This window comes from Odontesthes bonariensis, chromosome 7 (assembly GCF_027942865.1).
Source record: "Odontesthes bonariensis isolate fOdoBon6 chromosome 7, fOdoBon6.hap1, whole genome shotgun sequence".
In the NCBI taxonomy this organism is placed as follows: Eukaryota; Metazoa; Chordata; class Actinopteri; order Atheriniformes; family Atherinopsidae; genus Odontesthes; species Odontesthes bonariensis.
Window position 1 is genome coordinate 1,686,603 of NC_134512.1, and position 25,551 is coordinate 1,712,153.

General features: G+C 45.0%; 1 protein-coding gene across 2 annotated transcripts in view; it reads left to right on the forward strand.

Annotated features, from left to right (window-relative positions):
• The window catches only part of immp2l (inner mitochondrial membrane peptidase subunit 2), a 119,739-nt gene that overhangs the window by 22,738 nt on the left and 71,450 nt on the right, over window positions 1-25,551 (forward strand). For both annotated transcript variants that reach the window (XM_075469225.1, XM_075469226.1), the window contains exon 4: window positions 19,321-19,386. In XM_075469225.1, the coding sequence (XP_075325340.1) occupies window positions 19,321-19,386 (66 nt within the window). The remainder of the gene's footprint in view (window positions 1-19,320; window positions 19,387-25,551) is intronic.

A 25,551-nucleotide genomic window follows, 5' to 3' on the forward strand; every position in this document is an offset into this window, starting at 1 on the left:
TCACTTAAGGTCATATGGAAAAGTACTGAGTCTTATTTCATTCCTAATGTCTAAGAACAAAGCCAATTATAACAATCCCCCTTTTGAAGTGATTTTATCATTTCAACTAATTCAGTCAAATAACTGAGGTAGGAATGTAATATTCTGTATTGTGTCACATCTGTATTAGCAGTAGCAAGACTTTAGCAGTCACCCCCCAAACTGCAAGAGCCACTTACCTTTTGAGATGTAGCACAACCAGTTAGGAGATATCTGTCATCCCCCTTTTGAAGTGACTTCATGTATCATTATGTAAGCTCATGTGTAAGCTGGTCTTCTTTGCAATTAAAAGCAGCAAGCAAATCTTCATTGCACAGGCATGGAACTAGTAAACATAATTGTAATGCTTAAGCTACACTTTCAAATCAGGACTATTCCATCATTTTACTCGGAACAGAAACTCTTTCCGAGAGGGTTAAGACCTTCATAAGTCATTGATTATAACTCTGCAAATAAGCACATTTAGAAAATAATTGTGATGCGTTAGCAAAACCTTCTATATCAGGAGTATTAATCAAGATTCTAGAAATATAGACTCTTTTCTAGTAAGTTTAAAACCTTCCTCACTCAACTGATAATAACTCCGCAATGAGCACATTTCTTAATAGATTATATGTAGAAAATACTAATTGCTATATGTATTGTGTGTATGTGGCCCCGAACCCATCCTCTGTGTGGACTCTTTGTTCATTATTGCCTAAAAGCTTATGTGGCTAGCAAGGCCTTGCTCCCCCACAAGTACCATAACAACACAACACTGATTGATCAAAAATTTTCACATCATTTCTATTCTAGAAACCGGGAAAAATTCACCTATGGCCCCATTTCCACTTGGCGACCGACCAACCTAGGTCCCGCTCCAAACAGCTGAGTCACCCCACTGGCAATTGACATTCTAAAAATGATTCATTATCAGCCTTTAAGAGGAACTATCTAAACACTTTAAACATGAAGCATAAACATATCAATTTAATCAAGGCTCGATTATATGATTATATTAGCCTCTGAGTAATTATGATTAACTTTCTAAATGATTATATCTTTCTTAGATGACCCCATGACGAGTCGTGTGGTCTCTTGTGGTCCAATCCTGTCACTCCTCGATGCTCGGTTCTCCTCTTGGCTGAACGTCTGTTCAGCATTCTGATCCGGAACTAATCTTGGAAGGAGAGGTCACCAGTACATCGCTTCCTTGAGGGATATTCAGCATCCCCTCCCTAACTAATATTCTTTTGGGATAATTTCGTTGTGTAGTTCTCCACCATCATCTTGGCATGATGGGAAAGGCCTCCCAGAACTCAAGCTTATGAGTCCTCCGGCCATACGTCCTGTAGTGGTTCTGAATCTGTGGAATAATATTAGCAAATCTCGCAGCGCAGTAGTGCAAAATGTCATTTGCACTGTATTTTTCTACTCAGGGCATCTCTCTTTGAAAGGTTCAATTTCAATGCCCAATTCATTCTTAATTTGTTTTTCATATGGACCCCAAACAAAACAAAACCAAAAGAAACAAAAGAAAATCAAATCAAATCAAAGAAATCATAAAATAAACACAAACCAAACCAAAACAACTGGCCAGTTGGTATAACCCTTGTTTTTAGGACAATACTAGAATTCTCACCAAGTTGCTGTCCAGCATTCATGAGAACTCCTGTATTATCCATTTATTCTGCTGTGGAAAATCATTTAGACAGTTTTGGGATTATGACAACACACAAACAACACTGAACACCAGACAACACAGGTTAGGACAACAAACGACAACAGATGACAAACATATATTGCATTTCTGGGTTTGCTCAAGCAAACCTCCTGTTTGCATTGGGGTCTAAGTATACACACAGTGGTCTTCATATTCTGAGTCTAATTCCATGTCTTCCTTTTCCAGGTCAGGGAAGTCGTCCAAAGCAATTGTCTCACCTGTTTGCTGAATCAATTGATACGCAGGCAGTGCCGGTAACTTATTATCAATTACCGTAGTGATGCATTTTACACAGAGCTGTCGGATACACTGTATGCAGCAACAACCACACAAGGTAAACATAGTCACCGATGCCAGTAGCGCAATGAATACATACGTTATCATTGTTTTCCATTTACCGAACGTTTTGTCCAACCAGTTGGATAGTGGGCTTTCTTGACCTGAGTGTCTTGCCAGCTCTGCAGACATAGTTTGGAGGCCAACAAGGGCTCGAGTTATGGAGCCATCTGGAGCTGTGTTGTTTGGAATAAAAACACAGCACTCATGGTCGAACATAGCGCAAACACCTCCTTTCTCAGCTAGAAGGAAATCAAGGGCCATTCTATTTTGATAGGTCATCAGTGACGTAGCCGCTAACTGTTCATGTAGGCCTGCTATCGCATCTCTGGTCATGTCATTGAGTCTTTGAACATTAAAGTGAATGTAATTAATCCTGTCTACATTTTTGTTAATTGTAACCCACCAAAATAGGGATGATTCGAATCCCGCTCCAATTTGATTTACCAATTTATATTCATCGGGTACTCCTCTGGGGACCCCAATAGCGTCTATGTAAGTTGGAGAATTTTGATATATGCTAAATGTCTCTCTCTTGCGTCTACTTCCGCTGCGGGTGTCATGAGTGGACAACCATGAGGTAACCTCAGATGCTGTTACTTTGATGATGGTTATTGGTATCACTAATGATATTATAGTACATGTTCCCGACCAGTTGGGAGGGAGTGTATTTCTCAAACGAGTTTTACCACAATACCAGTACACATCTGCGCGGGCCTGTCTAAATTTGGTAGCATTAATCCATGTTGTAGCATTAATTGTAGTGGCACACCAGTCTTTTGGGATGTGACCTATCCTGTATCCATATTTACTAAATCTAGTTAGACAGGTGTGGTTTGTTTTTACAGGTGTGAAAATCGGTGGGACCGCCCAGGTTGGAGCTAATGGATGTGGGGTCTCCAGATGTTTGCATGCTACATCAGGATTCTCAGTCATATGCAACTGCATCATGCAAAAACTTTCATTTCGAGAGAACAGTGATGGTACTGTTAGGAGAGCTGGACTGGGGGGAGAACACACAATACAATCTTGTTTCCTAGCCAATTTTGCTGCACTTTTTACCCAGTCTAGCCAGAAATTTCCCTGGTACAAACCTGTGTCTATTTCGGGGCTTGCTGCTACGGTATTATTGTCTATCAGTTGGGATTGTGTAGTCACATTTATCCGAAAGTATCCTAAAGGATCAGTTCCACTCACATGTGCCCCTAGAACATACATTCCAGAGTCTGATTTTTGGGGGTTCTTTAATTTAACTATTAATGGATTACAAGATCTCTTCTTACAAGAATGTCCAGATGTACCTTTAAATAAGGACAATCGTGTTTTTAGTGGGTTTGGTCCTGCGATTGCTTTAGTAGGATAATATCCCCAGTCATTCGGGCCGGTGTTAGCTGTAACATAAGTCCAGGAGGAACATTTACCATTAGCATGTCCAGTGTCGTCTGGGACCACACAAATGTACTTCTCTGATCCTTTAAACCATTCCTCGTTAGATCCACAATTTATGATTGAGCACATGTCGAATTGTACGAGACCATCTTGTTTCTCAATAAACTGCAATTGGAATATGCTCTTCCTGTTACCGGGAGATCTTCTAGTTACATGGTGTGGAGTAGCGAGTTGAGAGGATGTGTTATGATTAGCAGCACACCATAAGAGACATATGGAACCGAGCAGAGTTATTGCAACCGTTACTGAGGCATGACCATGTAGCCCCCAAAGTGGTGCTTTTCTTACTGGTTTCATTGTCAGTCACTTTTCTTTAGTCTTTGTCCGTTAAAGCTGCAGTCTGCAACTCTTTTTCAAGCATAATGCCTGTAACTGTCCGGGGATTCTGAAAGTAGTACATTAAATACCCCAATACAAAAAAAAAAGAGTTCTCTAGGTCCCCTATATGTCCCGCTAGGTCCCTCCAAAGCCAGCAGGTTTGTTTACAAAATTGCAGACCGGACCGGTAAAAGGTAACCAATCAGGTTTACGAGCTGGGCTCTGCTGCCTGTCAATCACCAATTGTGCACGCGCGATACAAGGTAGGCTCGTCCCCACGCTTATTTATCTAGACTATTGAACTTCATTACGGGCTAGTCTACTTACTGTGTCTTCCATGATCGCAAATGACAGGTGAGTTGATGAATGAGGAGTCGTGTAAGTGCATCTGGCGTGCACGTCTACGTGCACGAGTTCTCATGTGTTTTGATGGGGCGGGACAGGAAGTTGAATAACTTTTTATTTTTCGGTTAAAAAATAAGCATTTCTTGCATTTTGCGACTACGGAGGTCACCGTTTTCAACTTCAAGAGTTCTGATAGATCATGTAAACTCTTAAAATGCCAAAAAGTAGGACTTTACGTATGACAACAACAAATCTTGCAGACTGCAGCTTTAATGAGGTTCTTAGGTCAGTACGAACCTCAGTCAGTGTTCTGTCGGTAGGATCTTGAGCAAAAGTACAGTGCGTCTTGTGAATCCAATTACTGAGTTTGTCTTCTGTCAACCATACCTTTACACAATGTGATGTGGTCTCTGCTACTTTGTATGGTCCAGACCACCGTGGAGAGGACCAGTTAAGTTTGTTGACTCTCCTTAGGACCCAGTTTCCAACTTCAACTGGTGAAGTGTCTTGGTCCTGTTCCTTCGTGAGTATTTCTGCAACCTGTTGAGATATACTCATCACCGTGTTGTTCAATTGTTTTACATATTCACACATGTTTTCATGTTGTAATAAAACAGGAGGTGTATCTGTTGGTGCAGTTGTAAATGGACAGGGCATCCTCCTGCCTGTCAAAATCTCATGTGGACTCACGTTCATGGTGGCATTTGGAGTAGATCTCATGTTAAATAGCACAATAGGGAGAGCATCAAGCCAGGTTAACCGTGTGTCCGCACAGACTTTTGCTAAACCCTCCTTAATTGTTCTATTCGCTCTTTCCACAAGTCCCTGTGAAGCTGGGTGATACACTGCACCAAACATATGTCTGATTCCAAACATCTTTTCCACTTCTCTTAATTGGTCATTAGAGAAGTGGGTGCCATTATCAGATCTTATCACTTCTGGTACCCCAAATCTTGGAATTATTTCTCTTGTAAGCCATTTAATGACTTCTTTGCCTTGTTCAGTTCTGGTCGGTGTGGCTTCAACCCATCTAGAGAAGGGATCTACACACACGAGAAGAAATCTCTTACATTCAGTCCTTTTGGCTGCTCCCATGTCAGTAAAATCAATTACTATTTGTTTCCATGGGGCATCAGGCACTGGGAAAGTACCCAATCCTGCTTTGAGAGAAACCTTTGGATTAAAGTGATTGCAAATTTCACATGATTGCACAAAGTATTTCGTTGTGTCCTTGAGGTGGGGATGCCACCAATGTTGTGAAATGAGCGCTGTCACTTTTGAGCTAGCACAGTGAGCTCTACTGTGTGCCTCTTGACATAGCAAGTTTAGCAGCCCAGCTGGAGCTACGATTTTGCCTTCATGATTCCTCCAAAGTCCTGTGGAATCTTTTGTGGCTCCCTTTTCTTTCCATGCTTGTTTTTCTGAGGGAGCAGCTGCTCCCTGGAGCTCTCTGATGTTTTGTACACTTAGCTGTTGTTGCAATTTATCCTCTAATGTATTCTGAAACATTTGGTTAAATGCAGTGTACCCCGCTATGGCTTTTGCTGCCATATCTGCCGCATGGTTACCCCTTGTTATTTTACCCTCCCCTTTTTGATGTCCTCTGCACTTGACTATGGCAACTTGTTTTGGTTCAAGTAAAGCATGGTATAAGTCAAGTAATTGTTTCAGGTGTTTTACAGGGGTGCCTGCTGAGGTCACAAACCCCTTTCTTCTCCAGTGACACATATCTACATGTACAGCTTGAACTGCGTAAGCTGAGTCTGTATAGATTGTTACCGTTTTGTCTTTTGCCAATAGGCATGCCTCTGTGATTGCAACCAGTTCTGCCATTTGAGCTGATGCCGGCTGTGGAATTATCTGTGCCTTTCGTGTCCGCAATCCATCGGATGCGTCTTCCACAACAGCATATGATGCTATTAATGTGCCGCCTGGTGCATGATGGCTATGCCCATCACAATATAAAGTCATTTCAGAGTTTTGGACGGGCTCGCTGTGCAGTGTAGAATGCAGCTGCATTTCTCTGTTTGTCTCTGCTACACAGTCATGATTTTGTACAGTGTCCATTTGTGAGGCCATATTTGTTCCCGCGTTTGAAAAATGGATATGCGGTTTGTCCAGTAGTTGTTGCAAACCGTGGACTCTGTGTTGTGACAATGTGAATGAGTTGGAGTCAAGGAATGCTTTTACTCCATGTGTAGTGTGCACTACAGTGTGATTACACATTGTGATATGGGATGTTTTCTGCAGTGCTTTTCCTATGGCCGCCACATGTCTGACACATGTAGGGTGGCCTATTTCCACATTGTCCAATTTAGAGCTGTAATACATTAACACCTTCCTGTCTGCCGTGGCACTGTCCCCCTTTTGAAACAGTACAGCATTGACAAACCCGTCCTTTTCATCAACATCAAGGTGAAACGGTTCTGAGTAGTTTGGAGCATGTAAAGCACAAGCTGCAGAAAGGGCAGATTTCACATCCACAAACGCTTTCTCTGCTTCAACTGTCCACTGCAATGGAGACTTGTAATTTTTATAGCCTGCCTGTGTTATTAGTGCTCTTAATGGTGCTACCAACCCAGAAAAATCAGGGACAAAATTTTTGCTGTACGTTACTAGCCCAAGAAATTGCATCATTGATTTCACAGTGGTTGGCTTGGAGTAACTTGAAATGTCTGTTTTTTGTTCATTTGTCATGTACAAGCTGGAGGACCAAATGACACGGCCCAAAAAAGTCACCTTAGGCCTCCCAATCTGGAGCTTGGATTTTGACACTTTAAATCCACACTCAGCAAGATGACGCAAAACTGTTTCAGTTGCTGTCATAATCGATTCTCCGTCTGGAGCGGCCACCAGGATATCATCCACATACTGCAGAAGGGAGACGCCTGGTGGTAGTGTCAATGATTGTAGTTGTTGTCTTAAGACATGATTGAAGATGGAAGGTGAATCAATAAAGCCTTGTGGTAGACGAGTGTAAGTGTATTGCTTACCCTTGTAAGTAAATGCAAACATTTTTTGTGATTCCTCATGAAGGGGCACACAAAAGAATGCATTAGCCAAGTCAATGCAAGAAAAGAAGCGCTGGTCCGGTGAAATGCCATTCAACATAGTGTATGGATTTGGCGTGTCATAATTTGTGGGGATGATGACCTTGTTAATGGGTCTGAGGTCATGTATCATTCGATAATCAGGTTTTCCAAGTTTTGGGACAGGGTTTATGGGAGTGTTCCATAAAGACATTGTCGGTTTAAGAACACCAGTGTGTAAAAATCCCCTAATTGTGTTCCCAATACCCATAATTTGTCCCTGCTTAAGTGGGTATTGGGCCCTATAAATAGGAACAATGTTGTCTTTCAAAGGAATTGATACAGGCGGGATCTTTAAAAGACCCACATCCGTGGGTCCAGTCGACCACATGGTATCAGGCAAGCTGTCTAGCAACACTTGTGTGTGTGGGTGATCAGTATTTTCCCTGCCATGTGTTCGGGACAAATAACATTTTTCTGGATGCAGTACAGTATGAGAGACGTGAGCAATCATATAGGTCTGCGTAGAGGGTGAATAACGAAGATTTTTGTTCTGCGTTGGAGTCCAATCAGATGCCAGTAAACACTGTCTCACCATGGGACCCAAGTTCTTCGCTTCTCCTCCATTCGCTATCTGCAGGGTGATGTGGGGGGCAGATGTGTCCGACAAAGCATACAATGCTTCCATTGAGGCCGGCACAGACACAGCTGCAGCCACACCCTCCTTTCCTACATAGATATCACATATCTCAACACACGGCTCCTCCCCAGTCTCCAAACATTGAAGTACAAAGCCGTCCCACAGCGCATCATAGTTTTCATCACCATATAGCTCATAATTAAATGTGCAGTGTGGTGGATCAACCGGATCGGTGTACAGATGCATGACAGAAATCCAAGGAAGCCAAGAGGAAAACGTGGCATGGAGTGAGGTGGAGTCAAAGTCAGGAACACGCCCCCACCATATCTCAGCTGTGCTCTCACTGTCTCTGACAGAGGAATCAGCTGTTGTTTGCACCATTTGCCCACTTAATTGTTGTGACTTAGCACATCGCTGTACAGAGCCATTCGGGAAGGCGATGTCCACATAATCTGGAGTCATAAACACAGATATGTTTTGTGAACACAAGATATCCCTGGCTAAAAGATTAACCGGACAGGAGGATGAAAGAAGAAATGAATGATCAAACACAATAGAGTTCCATACACATGAAACAGGTGTTGACATTGGCCACTCTTCTGTTTTTCCCGAGAAACCAATGACGGGTACGGTATTCCGTGATAGAGGAAGTGGCGTATTAAGTGTGGAATACCTGGCTCCTGTGTCGATCATACACGTGTGATCTCGGCCGTTAATCGATAATTCAATCAGCGGCTCGAGAAACAAGTCATCACAACACAGTGAGTCACCCGTCGTTGGTTCTGGGCACCCCTATTGGGGCATTTGATGGGAGCCTGGGGCATAATACCCAGAATCCTGTCGCGGGCCCTGTTGAGAAGTGACTGCCCCCCCAGGAGCACTGTGGGGGTAGTTATTGTACTCATATGGTCGCGTCCCATCCCCTGATTGCACTGAGTAGGGAGCATCGCGACAGTCAGCGGCCCAATGGCCATATCGTTGACAGATATAACATCTGTCATTTTTTCTATTATTTACGCGTTGACGGGGTTTTCCTCTTCTATTAGCTCTGACCTGGGATCTGTTCTGTTCTGGGTATGACCCATATGAAGAAGCTGGATCTTGTGGTCGTACAGCACGAGGAGGAGTTTGCTGAGACATCTGTTTAATTTGAGCCTTATTTTGGTTTACCTGGTCCCTCATATCTTTAAGCTGTGATTTTGCCACTTGTGCCTGCAGGGAAACTAACTCTGCTTTCTCTTGTTCTCGCTCTTCGATTTCATTATCAATGTATTGAGTGACATGGGCTGACCATAATTCATACGTGAAATTTGTTAGTCCAACAACTTTTCTTAACGTATTCTGTATATTGGGAGATAACGATGCTTCCACCGCTCCTCTAAATAACATCTCAATAGCATCACTGATGGCTGGATCTTCCCCAGTTCTCTCATGCCATAACTCTCTCACCCGCAATAAGTAAGCTGTACCTTTCTCATTTTCATTAGGTGGAATTCGACATAATTCAGCCGATTTGATATGTACAGGGAATTTCTCTCGTACCTGTGGCCATAATAAGTACACCAGATCCTCCAGGGGTGTACTGTCTTGAGCCGAATCAGTGTGGCATAGTAGTTCGATTTCTGTGAGCATGCCTAATGACGTACATGAGGCAAATACTCGTCTGAAATCACCCAAGGCTGGGGTTAATCCAGCACATGACTCCAAGAATGCTTTAATCCACGGAGCCCCGCCCTTATCAATGTCCGGCAAATTAGATTTAATCATCTTAGCGTCCTGCAGGGAGAATGGACTGTATGTGACCGTGATACGCCCATTTACATTATGTGTTGCTAACAATGGCATTTGATGACGACCCCGACGGATGTCAGCGCATGCATGAATATTACCAGTACTTTGATTGCGGGGGAGGCTGTAATTTCCTGATTGGTTAGTTTGATTCATTCCCTCACAAAGTGTTTGTCTACGCAGCAAAGATGTTAAATCACGCACTAATGGATCAACATGTGTTGGAGAGGGTGTTGCGTACGAACGTGTATTCAGTACTCCAAATGTATCGTCTGTAGCTCTGGAGGCGGGTGCTTCCTCTATAGTACTAGTGGTTAATTGTGTACTGTTTTGCGCTGTTACATTTAGGTATTCTGCTGCCTGGGCTTGGCTGTGCGAGTCCCCTAGAAAGGGTGCAGTTTGCAGTAAGCCGTTTTTTATTACTACTACTTTGCTCCTTACACTAGGGTCAGACAACCCGCCTGCAGCAGTGGGCGTTGTTTGAGGCATTTGCCTTAGTGTGGCATCCAATAGCATGCGAGCTTCAGCATAAGGGGGAGGAGAATGCAGAAGCGAGTCGCTTCCCTGCTTCTCAGTCGGAAGAGCTGTGCTTGGAGGTCTTTTTTCCTCCTCATTCTCATGGCTCACTGGAGAAGATTTTTTCTCTGGGTTAATTTGTTCCATAAGTGCAGAGGACCGTGTTTGAATTGAAACTTTTAATTCCTCGAAAAAACATTCACAATCTGCGAGAAAAATTGAGGCTTTTGTTAATTCTCTCTCTGCTGTGCGTCTCTGCATTATCCCCGCTCCCTGACATTTCTGTTCTGCCTGTTCCTTACTGATTTTCGCTTGCTTTGCAAAAACTGCCAACATTATAAGCTTAGGCGGAACATTTGCAACGGGTCCAAACATCCCCCTATTTTGCATCTCTGTGGACCAATCCACAAACCTATCCGTTGCTCGTTTTTCGCCACTCATCGCCACTTTTCTCTTCCATCTTTCTAACGTGTCAACCAGCACCGACCCCAGCGAGCCGGATTTGCATTTTTTCCAGTCGTCAATCAATTTTTGTGACATATTCAAAAGTTATACACGTGTTAGTCAAAGTATTTGGAGACGTAATTGCCCAAATGCTGAAAGTAGTGAAGAAACTTCTACGCAGAACGCTGTGTTCTGTGCGCTCCACCTCTCGGGGTTACCCCACTTATCAAAGCATTTGTTTATTCCAAAACTTTGGGTCACACCCTAAAAATACTGATTTCCCCGAACAAAGCGACCCGTATTGCACGCGCAGCCACTTGTTCTCCCCTCTTTTTATCTATACCAACCTTGGATTCACTATGACCAGAGGACAACTTAATTCAGACAACTTCATTTAGTTTACCCAATATGCAGATATTTCACATTTAGTCATTAAGTGGTGTTCTGCTCACCTTTTCTCTGGCGCCTGATTGTCTGAAAAAAGCTGTCCCTCCAATCACCTCGAGGCGTCCTCCCTCGGACGGGGTCGGTCGCACGGCGCGGTGGTCCTTTAGCCTTCGAACCTCGTGTCACGGCACCATTTGTTAGATCGGGTTCTTTTAGTAGGAGGCTCAAGAACGGACCGGAGTAAATTCAAGTGAAAATGAAGTCTTTATTGGTATGGCAACAAGTGGAGCATTTCAGCGCTGGTCTCAGTCTGACAGAACTCTCGCAGGAATCCGTCAGCCCGAGCCCCGTATCCCTCGTATATATGTCTCCTAGTTTCCCGAGGTGGATCCCTTGTTGATCAAATGTGACTGGATATGAATTGTCTAACTCAAATAATGTCTCTGAGGAATTCAAATAATGTGTGTGTATCAATCTGCCCTTGGTTTCCCAGACTTTCCTGATTGTTTTGTCTGTCTACTCCTGCATCACTTAAGGTCATATGGAAAAGTACTGAGTCTTATTTCATTCCTAATGTCTAAGAACAAAGCCAATTATAACAGTACTTTTATTTGTTAAACAAATGCTTGGGCCTGTAAAAATGTTTTGTTCTTTGGTTTCAATGTATTATGGAGTATTTCATTGTATAATAATTGTAAAAAAAATAAAGGTTACTACTTCACGGATTTCGCCTATCACGGGTTCTTTTTGGAACGTAACCCCCGCGATAAACGAGGGTTCACTGTATTACGCTATATGCAGTTATGCACACTGGCTTGCCGTTGCAATCTTTTGTTGTGCTAATTACAGCAAATCCGCGCAATATGCATTCAATCCGCGCACTATGCATTCTGTCTGGCTTTGGCTCTGTTTGGCTTTGGCACCTTGAGGTCGCACCACCTTGTGGCAGGTCGCAAGATTGCAGCACGAACAGACGAACGAACAGACGAACGAACATCCAGACAAAGCAACAGACAAACTCGGGCGATCATTAACCTCCTTGGCGGAGGTAATAATACATTTTATTTAGAGGCGACTTTCATGGCACTCAAGGTAACATTACAAAACAACAACAAAAATATTTATAAATAATAATAATAAAAGAAATACAAATCACTAAGAGCAAGAGTCAATGTTCCTGATGCTGGGGGGGAGGGAGTTCCAGAGACGGGGGTCAGAGCGGCTGAAGGCTCTGGCCCCCAAGGACAAACGGGCAGGAGGGACGACGAGGCTAATAGAAGAGGTTGACCTAAGTGTCCGGGTAGGTGTGTTGATATGGAGGAGGTCAGAGAGGTACGGGGGAGAAAGGTTATGGATGGCCTTGAAGGTATGGAGCAGAATTTTGAAGACCATGCAAAATTTGACCGGAGTCCTGTGAAGCTGTTGCAGAACAGGTGTAATGTGAATGATGGATAGAATCCTGGTAATGATGCGGGCGGCAGAGTTCTGGACCAATTGGAGCTTATGGATGGACTTGTGGGGGAGACCAAACGGCAGGGAGAAGCTGCCTTAGTCCCTGAATAACAAGTGGGTCTCTGTAGCATCACATTACAAAGAAAAATATCACGCATCATACCCACCTTTCTCCTTCTTCGCTAAGTTTGTTTGTGATCGAGCCAAAACACTCAATGATCCAAGATTTGCCCCACTCACAGGTGGTTTGAGAATGGGAAAAGTGGAGCATTCCTTCAAACACAACACACAAAGTTTCAAAACAGTTTCTGTCAAAAATACAGAGTCTCAGTGAACTCCAATAGCAACCACAACAGTCCTGCAGAGAAAATTATGGTTGACCTCGATAAGCAATGTCCACTCCACAACAAACCACACCCCATTAGAAAGTGTCGTGGTTTCTAAACTAAATACTGGACTGAACTAAGAAACTAAGGCATGGGAGAAAACTAAAACATGGCAAGACTAAGAACTAAACATGAACTTGAAAACTAAGACATGACAAAACTAAAACATGTAAAACATGTTTAACAGGGAGCCAATGAAGAGAAGCTAAAACTGGAGAAATATGATCTCTCCTGTTAGTTCTCATCAGACCTCTGGCTGCAGCATTTTGGAGCAACTGAAGGCGTTTCAGAGAATATGTGGGACAGCCCAATAATAAAGAATTACAGCAGTCCAATCCTGAAGTAACAGATGCATGGAGCAGTTTTTCTGCATCACTCTGAGACAAGATGTTCCTGATTTTAACAATATTACGAAGATGAAAGAAGGCAGTCCTAGAAACCTGTTTTATATGCGAGTCAAATGATAAGTTCTGACAAAAAAATAACTCCAAAGTTCCTCACTGTAGTACGAGAAGCCAATGAAATACCATCTAGAGTAACTATATACTGTAGCTAGACCATTTCTCCCTGAAGCGCTCAGGTCTAAAGATAACGACTTCAGTTTTGTCTGAATTTAGAAGCAGAAAGTTCTGAGTCATCCAGGTCTTTATGTCTTTAAGACATGCTTGTAAGGCAAGGCAAGGCAAGGCATCTTTATTTATATAGCGCATTTCATACCACAGGCAACTCAATGTGCTTTACATAAAGACAAGGCATTTAAAAGAACAGCATAAAGCAGCAATTTAAAGAGAAAAAAAATAGAATAAAAATGAAAAACACAGTTAAAAGCAATCAAAGAAGAGGGGAAAAAGAAAGATATAAACTCAACCATACGCACACCGAAAGAGAAATGTTTTTAACCTGGATTTAAAAGTGCTTACAGTTGTGGCTGATTTCAGTTTTGCTGGTAGTCTGTTCCAGCTGTGTGCAGCATAACAGCTAAAAGCTGCTTCACCGTGTCTAGTTTGAACTCTGGGCTCCACTATCTGACCTGAGTCAGTAGATCTTAGAGCTCTGTTGGGTTTATACTCTACTAGCATGTCATTCATGTATTCTGGACCTAAACCATTCCGTGATTTGTAGACGAGTAGCAGAACTTTCAAATCTATTCTGTATCTGACCGGGAGCCGATGTAAAGACTTGAGAACTGGAGTGATGTGATGTGATCTCTTTGTTCTGGTTAAAACTCGGGCTGCAGCGTTCTGAATGAGCTGCAGCTGTTTGAGACTCTTTTGGGGGAGTCCAGTCAGAAGACCGTTACAGTAGTCAAGTCTGTTGGAGATGAAAGCATGAATCAGCTTCTCCTTATCTGTTTGGGACATGAAACCCTTAATTCTGGATATGTTCTTAAGTTGATAAAAGGCTGAATTGGTGACTGATTTGATATGATTGTTGAAGGTCAGGTCTGAGTCTATCAGCACGCCGAGGTTCCGGACTTGGTCTTTAGTTTCTAGAGACAGTGACTCAAGATGTTTACTGACAGCGAACCTCTTCTCTTTGTTGCCAAACACAATGACCTCAGTTTTTTCTTGATTTAACTGAAGGAAATTTAGGTTCATCCACTTTTTGACTTGCTCTAAGCAGTCGCACAATGACTCTATAGGACTGCAGTCATCTGGAGACAGTGCGAGATATATCTGATGAAGTCTGACCAACCTATTGGGTTCATCTGGTTTTATAGATAAGTACAGCTGAGTATCATCAGCATAGCAATGGAAATGTATGCCATGCTGTCTAATAATGTTACCTAATGGAAGCATGTATAAAGTGAAAAGAATCGGTCCAAGCACAGAACCCTGAGGAACTCCATGACTTACTCTGGTGTGTGAGGAAGATTCTTCATTTACAAGAACAAACTGAAATCTATCAGATAAATATGACTTAAACCAGCCTAATGCAGTTCCTTTAATCCCAATAACATATTCAAGTCTCTGTAATAAGATACTGTGATCGACCGTATCAAATGCAGCAATGAGATCCAACAGGACAAGCACAGACACAAGTCCGCTATCAGAGGCTAAGAGGAGATCATTGGTAACTTTCAGCAGTGCAGTTTCTGTGCTATGATGCACTCTGAATCCTGACTGAAACTCTTCAAACAGATTATTTCTGTGTAAGTGATCACAAAGCTGAGCTGCAACTATTTTTTCAAGAACTTTAGACATAAAAGGGAGATTGGATATAGGTCTATAATGAGCCAACACCTCTGAATCAAGAGTAGGTTTTTTAAGTAAAGGTTTAATTACAGCAACCTTAAAAGGCTGAGGTACATATCCTGTCAACAAAGACAGATTGATCAAATCCAATATGGAAGCGTCAATTAATGGGAAAACCTCCTTGAACAGTCTGGTTGGGATTGGGTCTAAAACACAAGTTGATGGTTTAGAAGAGACTATTGCTGTCGTTAGTTCAGAGAGATCAACTGGACAGAAGCCGTCTGAATACAAATCAGGTTCTAAAGATACTTCTAAAGCTGCTGTACTTGATGATACATCACTGATAATAGTGGGAAGGACTCCCCTTCCCCTACCTGTGGTTCGAGGAATGTGAACATTTAAACAGTCAGAGGGAGTTGATTCATTAATGCTAACATGATTTTCCCCCCATGAGCTGTCACCTTACCGTGGTGGGGGGGTTTGCGTGCCCCAATGAGTCTGGGAGCTATGTTGTCTGGGGCTTTAAGCCCCTGGTAGGGTCACCCATGGCAAACAGATCCTAGATGAGGGACCAGACAAAGAACAGCTCATAAAACCCCCATGATGAAGAAGAGTTTTGGAGAACGTGTACCTTCGCCCGGACGTGGGTTACCGGGGCCTCCCCCTGGAGCCAGGCCCAGGGGTGGGGCCCGCCGGCGAGCGCCTGGTGGCCGGGTCTGTGCCCGTGGGGCTCGGTCGGGCACAGCCCGAAGAAACTACACGGGTCCCCCTTCTGACGGGCTCACCACCCGTGGGAGGGGCCATGGGGGTTGGGTGCTTTGTGAGCTGGGCGGCAGCCGAAGGCAGAGACCTTGGCGGTCTGATCCTCGGCTACTGAAGCTGGCTCTTGGGACGTGGAACGTCACCTCTCTGCTGGGGAAGGAGCATGAGCTGGTGCGCGAGGCTGAGCGGTTCCGGCTAGATATAGTCGGACTCACCTCGACGCATGGCTTGGGCTCCGGAACCAGCCTCCTCCACTCTGGAGTTGCCCGCGGTGAGAGGCGCAGAGCAGGTGTGGGCATACTTATTGCCCCCCGGCTGTGCGCCTGTACATTGGGGTTCACCCCGGTAGACGAGAGGGTAGCCTCCCTCCGCCTTAGGGTGGGGGGACGGGTCCTGACTGTTGTTTGTGCTTATGCACCGAACAGCAGTTCAGAGTACCCACCCTTTTTGGAGCTCCTGGAGGAGGCACTGGAGAGTGCTCCTCCGGGAGACTCCCTCGTCCTGCTGGGGGACTTCAATGCTCACGTGGGCAATTACAGTGAGACCTGGAGGGGCATGATTGGGAGGAACGGCCCCCCCGATCTGAATCAGAGTGGTGTTTTGTTATTGGACTTCTGTGCTCGTCACGGACTGTCCATAACAAACACCATGTTCAGGCATAAGGGTGTCCATATGTGCACTTGGCACCAGGACACCCTAGGCCGCAGCTCGATGATCGACTTTGTGGTCGTATCGTCAGACTTGCGGCCGTATGTCCTGGACACTCGGGTGAAGAGAGGGGCGGAGCTGTCAACTGATCACCACCTGGTGGTGAGTTGGCTCCGCTGGTGGGGGAGGAAGCCGGTCAGACCTGGCAGGCCCAAACGTAGTGTGAGGGTCTGTTGGGAACGGCTGGCGGAATCCCCTGTAAGGAGGAGTTTCAACTCCCACCTCCGGCAGAGCTTCAGCCATGTCCCGGGGGAGGTGGGGGACATTGAGCCCGAATGGGCCATGTTCCGTGCCTCCATTGTTGAGGCGGCCGACCGGAGCTGTGGCCGTAAGGTGGTCGGTGCCTGTTGTGGCGGCAACCCCCGAACCCACTGGTGGACCCCAGTGGTGAGGGAAGCCGTCAAGCTGAAGAAGGTGTCCTATCGGGCCTTTTTGGCCAGTGGGACTCTGGAAGCAGCTGATGGGTACCGACAGGCCAAGCGGAACGCGGCCTCGGCGGTTACTGAGGCAAAAACTCAGACTTGGGAGGAGTTCGGGGAGGCCATGGAGAACGACTTCCGGACGGCCTCGAAGAGATTCTGGTCCACCATCCGGCGGCTCAGGCGGGGGGGGAAGCGGTGCACCGTCAACACCGTGTATGGTGATGGCGGGGCTCTACTGACCTCAACTGGGGACGTCGTGAGTCGGTGGGGGAAGTACTTCGAGGGCATCCTCAATCCTACCGACACGCCTTCCGATGAGGAAGCAGAGTTGGGGAGCTCGGATGTGGGGCCTCCCATTTCTGGGGCTGAGGTTGCCGAGGTGGTTAAAAAACTCCTCTGTGGCAAGGCCCCGGGGGTGGATGAAGTCCGTCCTGAGTTCCTCAAGGCTCTGGATATTGTAGGGCTGTCTTGGTTGACACGCCTCTGCAGCATCGCGTGGACATCGGGGGCAGTGCCTCTGGACTGGCAGACCGGGGTGGTGGTCCCCCTCTTTAAAAAGGGGGACCGGAGGGTGTGTTCCAACTATAGGGGGATCACACTCCTCAGCCTCCCTGGTAAGGTCTTTTCGGGGGTACTGGAGAGGAGGATCCGCCGGATAGTCGAATCTCGGATTCAGGAGGTGCAGTGTGGTTTTCGTCCTGGCCGTGGAACAGTGGACCAGCTCTATACCCTCGGCAGGATCCTGGAGGGTGCATGGGAGTTCGCCCAACCGGTCTACATGTGTTTTGTGGACTTGGAGAAGGCGTTCGACCGTGTCCCTCGGGGACTCTTGTGGGGGGTGCTCCGGGAGTATGGAGTGCCGGACTCCTTGATATGGGCTGTTTGGTCTCTGTATGACCGGTGTCAGAGTTTGGTCCGCATTGCCGGCAGTAAGTCGGACATGTTTCCTGTGAGGGTTGGACTCCGTCAGGGCTGCCCTTTGTCACCGATTCTGTTCATAATTTTTATGGACAGAATTTCTAGGCGCAGCCAGGGCGTTGAGGGGGTCCGTTTTGGCGACCTCAGAATCGGGTCTCTGCTTTTTGCGGAAGATGCGGTTCTGTTGGCGTCGTCGGGCCGTGACCTTCAGCTCTCACTGGAGCGGTTCGCAGCCGAGTGTGAAGCGGCTGGGATGAGAATCAGCACCTCCAAATCTGAGACCATGGTCCTCAGCCGGAAAAGGGTGGAATGCTCTCTCCGGGTCGGGAATGAGATCCTTCCCCAAGTGGAGGAGTTCAAGTATCTCGGGGTCTTGTTCACGAGTGAGGGACGAATGGAACAGGAGATTGACAGGCGGATCAGTGCGGCGTCTGCAGTGATGCGGGCTCTGCACCGGCCCGTCGTGGTGAAGAAGGAGCTGAGCCAGAAGGCCAAGCTCTCGATTTACCGGTCAATCTATGTTCCTACCCTCACCTATGGTCACGAGCTGTGGGTAGTGACCGAAAGAACGAGATCGCGAATACAAGCGGCCGAAATGAGTTTCCTCCGCAGGGTGTCTGGGCTCTCCCTTAGAGATAGGGTGAGAAGCTCGGTCATCCGGGAGGGGCTCAGAGTAGAACCGCTGCTCCTCCGCATCCAGAGGAGTCAGATGAGGTGGCTCGGGCATCTGGTGAGAATGCCTCCTGGACGCCTCCCTGGTGAGGTGTTCCGGGCCCGTCCCACTGGGAGGAGGCCCCGGGGAAGACCCAGGACACGTTGGAGAGACTATGTCTCTCGGCTGGCCTGGGAACGCCTCGGGGTCCCCCCAGAAGAGCTGGAGGAAGTGGCCGGGGACAGGGACGTCTGGGTTTCTCTGCTTAGGCTGCTGCCCCCGCGACCCGATCCCCGGACAAGCGGCAGATAATGGATGGATGGATGGATGGATTTTCCTGCCTCAGCCAGGTTTCTGTAAGACAAAATATATCAATATGGTGATAATTTATCAATAAATCACACACCCATTTATACAGCGCTTCTTATTCATTATATACAGCACTTTTTTTCTGTTATACTCAAACTCACATTGTCAAGAGCCCATTGGGACTTCAGTTTTTAACTCAAAAACATGTCAACATGAGAAGTGGAGGAGGATTGAGCCAAATATGAGACTTTGGATTGGTGGCTACTGAGATGATTAGTTATTGCTCTAATGAATTTAACGGACTCTTAAGGTTTGGGTGAAACCAGATACCAGGCCATATTTTTCCTCTTCAGGCTTTCTGTACATTAGAGCTTGTGTGTTACTTACAGAGCAAACTTGTGTTTTTATCTCATCCAAGTGCAGGTTCCCAAAACAGTCAATATTTTAAACAGGTTATTTCTCTGTTTGGGATTAATGCTGATTGCCTTTTTTGTGTTTTTATTTATATTCATATTTTCTTCAGGTCCCCCAGAAATCCTCAGCAGAAGATCATCAAGCGTGTCATTGGACTGGAGGGAGACTTCATCCGGTAGGAAGTAGCCCTCATTCTCCTTTCATTGGCAAATCACTAGTTATTCGTCTAAACCATCCTACATGTGTATTACTTAATAAGTAAATAATAAACTTCCTTCAGATGTGTGAGTTTTACCAGGAAAAAAACACAACTGTCACATGTGCAAACATATCAAGTCAGAGTTTATATCAGCTGATTTCAAATTGGTTTGATTGGCATCACTTCGTGGTAAAAAATAAATCTCTACATCGTGATTACACAAACACGAACCACCCATAGTTACAGGATCACCAGCTTTTGATGATTGCTGTCCACTTAGAACATAAAGTACACTCTCTTTCAAATCTAAGGCGATACATATCTTGACATTGTGTAATAAAACATCATCTTGTCTTTACTGAGTCTTAATATCATTAACTGCACCCTCAGATAAACAACAAACATGACATTTCACACTAGCAATATTTCTTTTTCAAAAACACGCCAAAATGCAGCAGTGTGTGGAAAAACTAACACCGACCTCACTACTTCCATGAGAATATAGAAGACAAAGTGGCAGTCAGGCACTGCAAATGCAGTGAATGCACTTTATGAACTGATCACCTTTATAGAAGCTAACGGGTTGAGTCTGGGAAAGCTAAAAGATTTAAGTCCATTAATCTAATTGTATTCACAAGTGAAAAAGATTCAGGTAGTTGTCAATCTCCTCTCTCTCCAGACCTCAGTTTGCATAATAATTGTTGAAGTTCATGACCTTACAATTAGATAAGAATTAAAAAGTATGGCTTTTTTGGAAGGGTGGCCAGGAGAAAGCCATTTCTATCTGGCATAGCTTTACAAGTTGCCTCTGAAATCTTAATTCAATTCAATTCAATTCATTTTTATTTATATAGCGCCAAATACAACAAATGTCATCTCAAGGCACTTAGATAATAAAGTCCAATTCAAGCCAATTGGAATTCAATTAATTGTAATCATAATTATTCATATTCGTTCATATAGAGCCAATTCAAAAACAATTTCCTAGCTAAGACCGGTCCGTGGGTCGTTTGGTACCGGGCCGCACAGAAAGAATAAATAACTTACATTATTTCCGTTTTATTTATTATCCGAGTCTGAACAATGTTTTATTTTGAAAAATGACCGAATTCTCATCCGTCTATGACTCACTCTTGACATGTGTCAAGATGCTTGTCTCGGTCACTTGATACGCTAATATTAAACCCACAAGCTAGCAAAATGAGTAAAAAACTGTCTTTGAAAAGTTTCTTTGCAAAGGGAAAAGGCCCAGTGAGGAGACAGAAGAAGAGCCTCTGACCACTAAGAAAAAGAAAGCTGCATTTAACAGACAATACCAGGAGACCTACTTAAAATATGGATTTATGGTGACCAGTGAATCCCACGCACCAAGCCCGCTCTGCATAATATGCGGCGACCGGCTCTCCGATGAGGCAATGAAGCCTTCAAAACTAAAAGTTACATAGAAGTACACAGTGGATTCACGTTTATTATTATATGTACAAAATACCACAGTTTTTGTGTTGGTTGTATCATTTTACTTTGTTGTATTTATCCGGCACACCTTAAAGGCCGGTCCGTGAAAATATTGTCTGACATTAAACCGGTCCGTGGTCCAAAAACGGTTGTGGACCGCTGCTCTAGAGTCAAAAGTAAAACCGTCTGTCCGACACCTAAAGCTTTGCCCAGCTGGGGGTCACGCCACAAAACACTAAAACTAATGTCTGCACACTTCAATGAACTTAAGCAAGAAGTGGAAGTGGTAGCTGTTACACCATGTTCTCTCCAGAGTTTAGATGATGAGACATGCTCCTATGTGAAAACTTTTCAAGACTGGACTGTCTTCTCAGTTCTTTCTGTCCATCGGCATATCTTATTTTTTCCTTTTTCCTTTTCCATTACGAGCAGAACAAAAATGACACGCTGGCACAGACTGTTGAAACACTCAGCTTTTGATTGACTTTGTTCACATTTCCAGGTTAGACATAGGGTTCTGCATACTCCTGTATACATATCTAAACACAGGTACAGGTGCTTGTGATGCTTCTAAACACAAAGCAGCAATTTTAACATTTGCTTGTTTGTTTATTTGAAACTCCTGGAACAATTTATCTTAATTATTAAAACAACAACTGATATATACGCAAGTTCAAGATTTATGTGAAACACAAACTAATGACTTAAAGCGATACTCCGGAGTAGATTCAACCTGGGGTCATTTGAACCGTGATATCCAGCCAAGTAGCCCACCCGCAGTTTTTTCGTTATTTGTCGAACATCAGCTGAGTTACTGAGTTATCCCGAATAGCTTCGTACAAGGGTTAATGGATCCTGGCAGTATCTCCAAAATTACCACACTAAAATCACATGCCATGACACCAAACTTCTACAGTAGTACAAATATGGTCTGTACTCACAAAACGATGCATTTGGAAGTTTGAAAATAGTCCAGGAGTTTATTATTATCAACACAAGCCTGATAGCTTTTCTGCTGCTAAAGCTGCGTCGACGTCACTTCTGGGAGCTTCAAAGTAAGATGAGGGTTGATCTACTACTGTAGACAACAAAGCAAGGCTGCTCAATTTCTCCATTGATAAAATAATTTCACAACTCTACAACATAAAAATTCATGAAAAAACATGTAGAATATAGCATATACTTTGTTGTCTATTGAGGACACAATCTTCCTGGAGATCATGGACCGAGAAGTCTACAGAGACAAGTCAAACAACTGGGTCACTCCTTTACCCTTTAGGGTTCCTCGGCAACGTTTATCCAACAACCGCGAACGAGTATACACTCGCTTTGCTGCACTGGAGAAGACGCTACGGAGGAAACCGGAGATGAAAAACCAGTTTCTGGAATTCATGAAGAAAATATTTGAAAAGAAACACGCAGAAGTGGCCCCGCCACTAGAAGACAATGAAGAGTGTTGGTATCTGCCAACCTTCGGAGTCTACCACCCACAAAAGCCTGGGAACATTCGCGTGGTCTTCGATTCAAGCGCCAAGTATTCAGGAACATCTCTTAACGACGTTCTTCTCACAGGACCAGACCTCAATAACACACTCATTGGGGTGCTGATCCGCTTCCGGAAGGAACAGGTTGCAGTGATTGCCGACATACAGCAGATGTTCCACTGCTTCCTTGTCCGCAGCGACCACAGGAACTCTCTGCGTTTCATGTGGTACAGGGACAATGACATGACCAAGGACATCATCGACTATAGGATGAGGGTCCACGTTTTCGGCAACAGTCCGTCCCCATCTGTGGCCATCTACGGTCTCAGGAGGGCCATCCAAGAAGGTGCCCACAGACACGGAGCAGACACAGTGGCGTATCTGAAGACCACACAAGCTGATGGAGACATCCAAGTAGGATTCATCTTAGGGAAAGCTAAGCTGGCTCCACAGTCGGAACCAACTATCCCTCGGCTAGAGCTGTGTGCCGCAGTATTAGCCGTCGAAGTCACTGAAATCATACAAGACGAGCTGGACATGAAGCCGGATGCGATCAAGTTCTACTGTGACAGTAAGGTAGTGCTGGGATATATTCACAATCAGACCAAACGCTTCTATGTCTACGTTCACAACCGAGTTTGCAGAATACGTCAGTTCACAACACCTGACCAGTGGCACTATGTCAGAACGGAAGACAACCCCGCAGACCACGCATCGCGGGCAGTTCCTGCGTCGCAACTGGCACAGACCACATGGTTCACGGGACCAGACTTTCTGTACAAACCTAGTCCATCTGATGAAGACTCAAAGGAAGCCTTTGAACTTCTAAACCCGGAATCAGACATGGAGATACGCCCTGAGGTGAGTAGTCTCTTGACTCAGAGTCAAATCACAGGACTCTATGCCGCACGATTCCAGCGCTTCTCATCGATGCGCTCTCTCACTAGGGCAATTGCTCTACTCGTCCACATCGCCAGATCTTACAAGAACAAGTCCAGTCAGTGCAAGGGATGGCACTACTGCAACCTCCCACGTACTCCGGATGAGTTGTCTCAGGTCAGACACATCATCATCAGAGCAGCGCAGGAAGATGCCTACTCTAAAGAATTCACAACACTCGAGAGTGGAAAAGCTGTAACCAAAGACAGTTCTCTTCAGAAGCTCAGACCTGTTCTTGAAGGAGATCTGATTCGTGTTGGCGGCAGACTAAAACATGCTGAATTGAGCAGTCTGGAAAAGAATCCCATCATCTTGCCCAAGAACAGTCATGTTTCCCTGCTGTTAGTGCGACAGTGTCACGAAGATGTTAAGCATCAAGGACGACACTTCACAGAAGGGGCCCTGAGAGCTGCAGGCTTTTGGGTCACAGGCGGAAAACGGCTCATTGCTTCTGAGCTATACAAGTGTGTTGTGTGCCGGAAGTTACGCCGCAGAACAGAGGAACAACTTATGGCCGACTTGCCTCCAGAACGACTACACACATGCCCACCCTTCACCTATGTAGGAGTGGATGTGTTCGGACCTTGGCCAGTTATCTCAAGGCGCACTCGAGGTGGACAGGCCCAAAGCAAGAGATGGGCTATGCTCTTCTGCTGCATGAGCTCCCGAGCTGTGCATATTGAGCTTATTGACTCCTTGGACACCTCCAGTTGTGTCAATGCACTTCGACGATTCTTCGCGATAAGGGGACCTGCTAAACAAATAAGATCAGACTGCGGAACGAACTTCGTCGCTGCTGCAAAGGAACTGGGACTCAGTCAGAACACTTCAGTCCACCAGTTCTTGAGCCAGCGAGGGTGTTCTTGGGTGTTCAACCCACCCCACTCATCACACATGGGGTATCATGGGAACGTTTAATAGGCCTCTCAAGAAGGATTCTGGATGCCATCCTGCTGCAGGAGAACGTCCAGCTCACCCATGACGTCTTGAACACTCTCATGGCAGAGGTGGTTGCAATACTCAACGCCAGACCCCTCGTTCCAGTCTCTACTGACCCAGAGTCACCCTTTGTGCTGTCCCCGGCCATGATTCTCACCCAGAAGGTGGGAGTTCCTCCACCACACGGGGAATTCACGGGAAAGGATCTTCTCAGCAGACAATGGAGACAGGTGCAAGCCCTTGCAGACTGTTTCTGGCGTCGCTGGCGACAGGAATACCTTCCCACTCTGCAACCCCGACGGAAGTGGAGAGAGACACGACGGGATTTGAAGGAAGGAGACATTGTGCTCCTGAAGGACACAATGGCCCATGGCAAGGATTACAGCGGTCGTCCCTGGCAGGGACGGCAGAGTAAGGAAGGTCGAGCTGGAGATAGCAGGCAAAGAAACCAAGCTGTTCCAGAGACCGGTGTCGGAAGTAGTTCTTCTGCTGCCAAAAGACTGAAACCTAAGTCCAGTGACATTTATTAGTTAATAGTGACCTTTAAGGTCAGACGGGGAGTGTGCTGCCTTCAGGCAGATATAAATAATTTGGGACCTTTATTCAATGTGAAATGCATGTGACAGGAAGATAGACTTTTATTTTGACGAATATGTCTTAGTTAGAAACAGGAAGTGGGGAGTTGCTAGTTGGTTGGAGCAAGGCAAGCTGTCAAGATGCTGTGGAAAGGCTCCTGAACAAAAGCGATTTAATTTGCCCCAGCAGAGGCATCACTTGTAGGTATTCCTTTGGTAATGTTATTAGACTAAGTTGTAATTTGTAACTTCATCGAATTTATGTTCTTAAAAAGAGTTACAAAAGTAAATGGTGGATGATAGATAAAAAAAAAAAAAAAACGATTTCTGAAGATGCTAAAATGTTAGCTAAATACCTAGTTATAGGTCAGTTTAGGCACTGCTATTTACAGTGAATGTGAAGGTCATTAGCTTTGCTTGTTTAGTTGATGTATGTTAACCTTCTTAGAAACGAATAGAAACGAAGTAGATCCTAATTATATTCTGTTGTTTTATTTTTAGTTTCACTTTCCTGACTTTGTGATTGAGGATTCTACATGTGAAGGATTTCAATAAAACTTTACATCACAGATAAAGGAAAGTTTAACTTACTGTCTAGCCTGGTTCCTACACCATAGTGAGGACAGTACAGCCCTAATTTGGTAACTTAGCCATAAATAACAGGGTGCTGTTTTCAGCTAATCCATGCTCCTATAGTATATATCTCGTTTTTCTGATGTCCCTTTTAAGCCTGGCTTAATGAACACAAT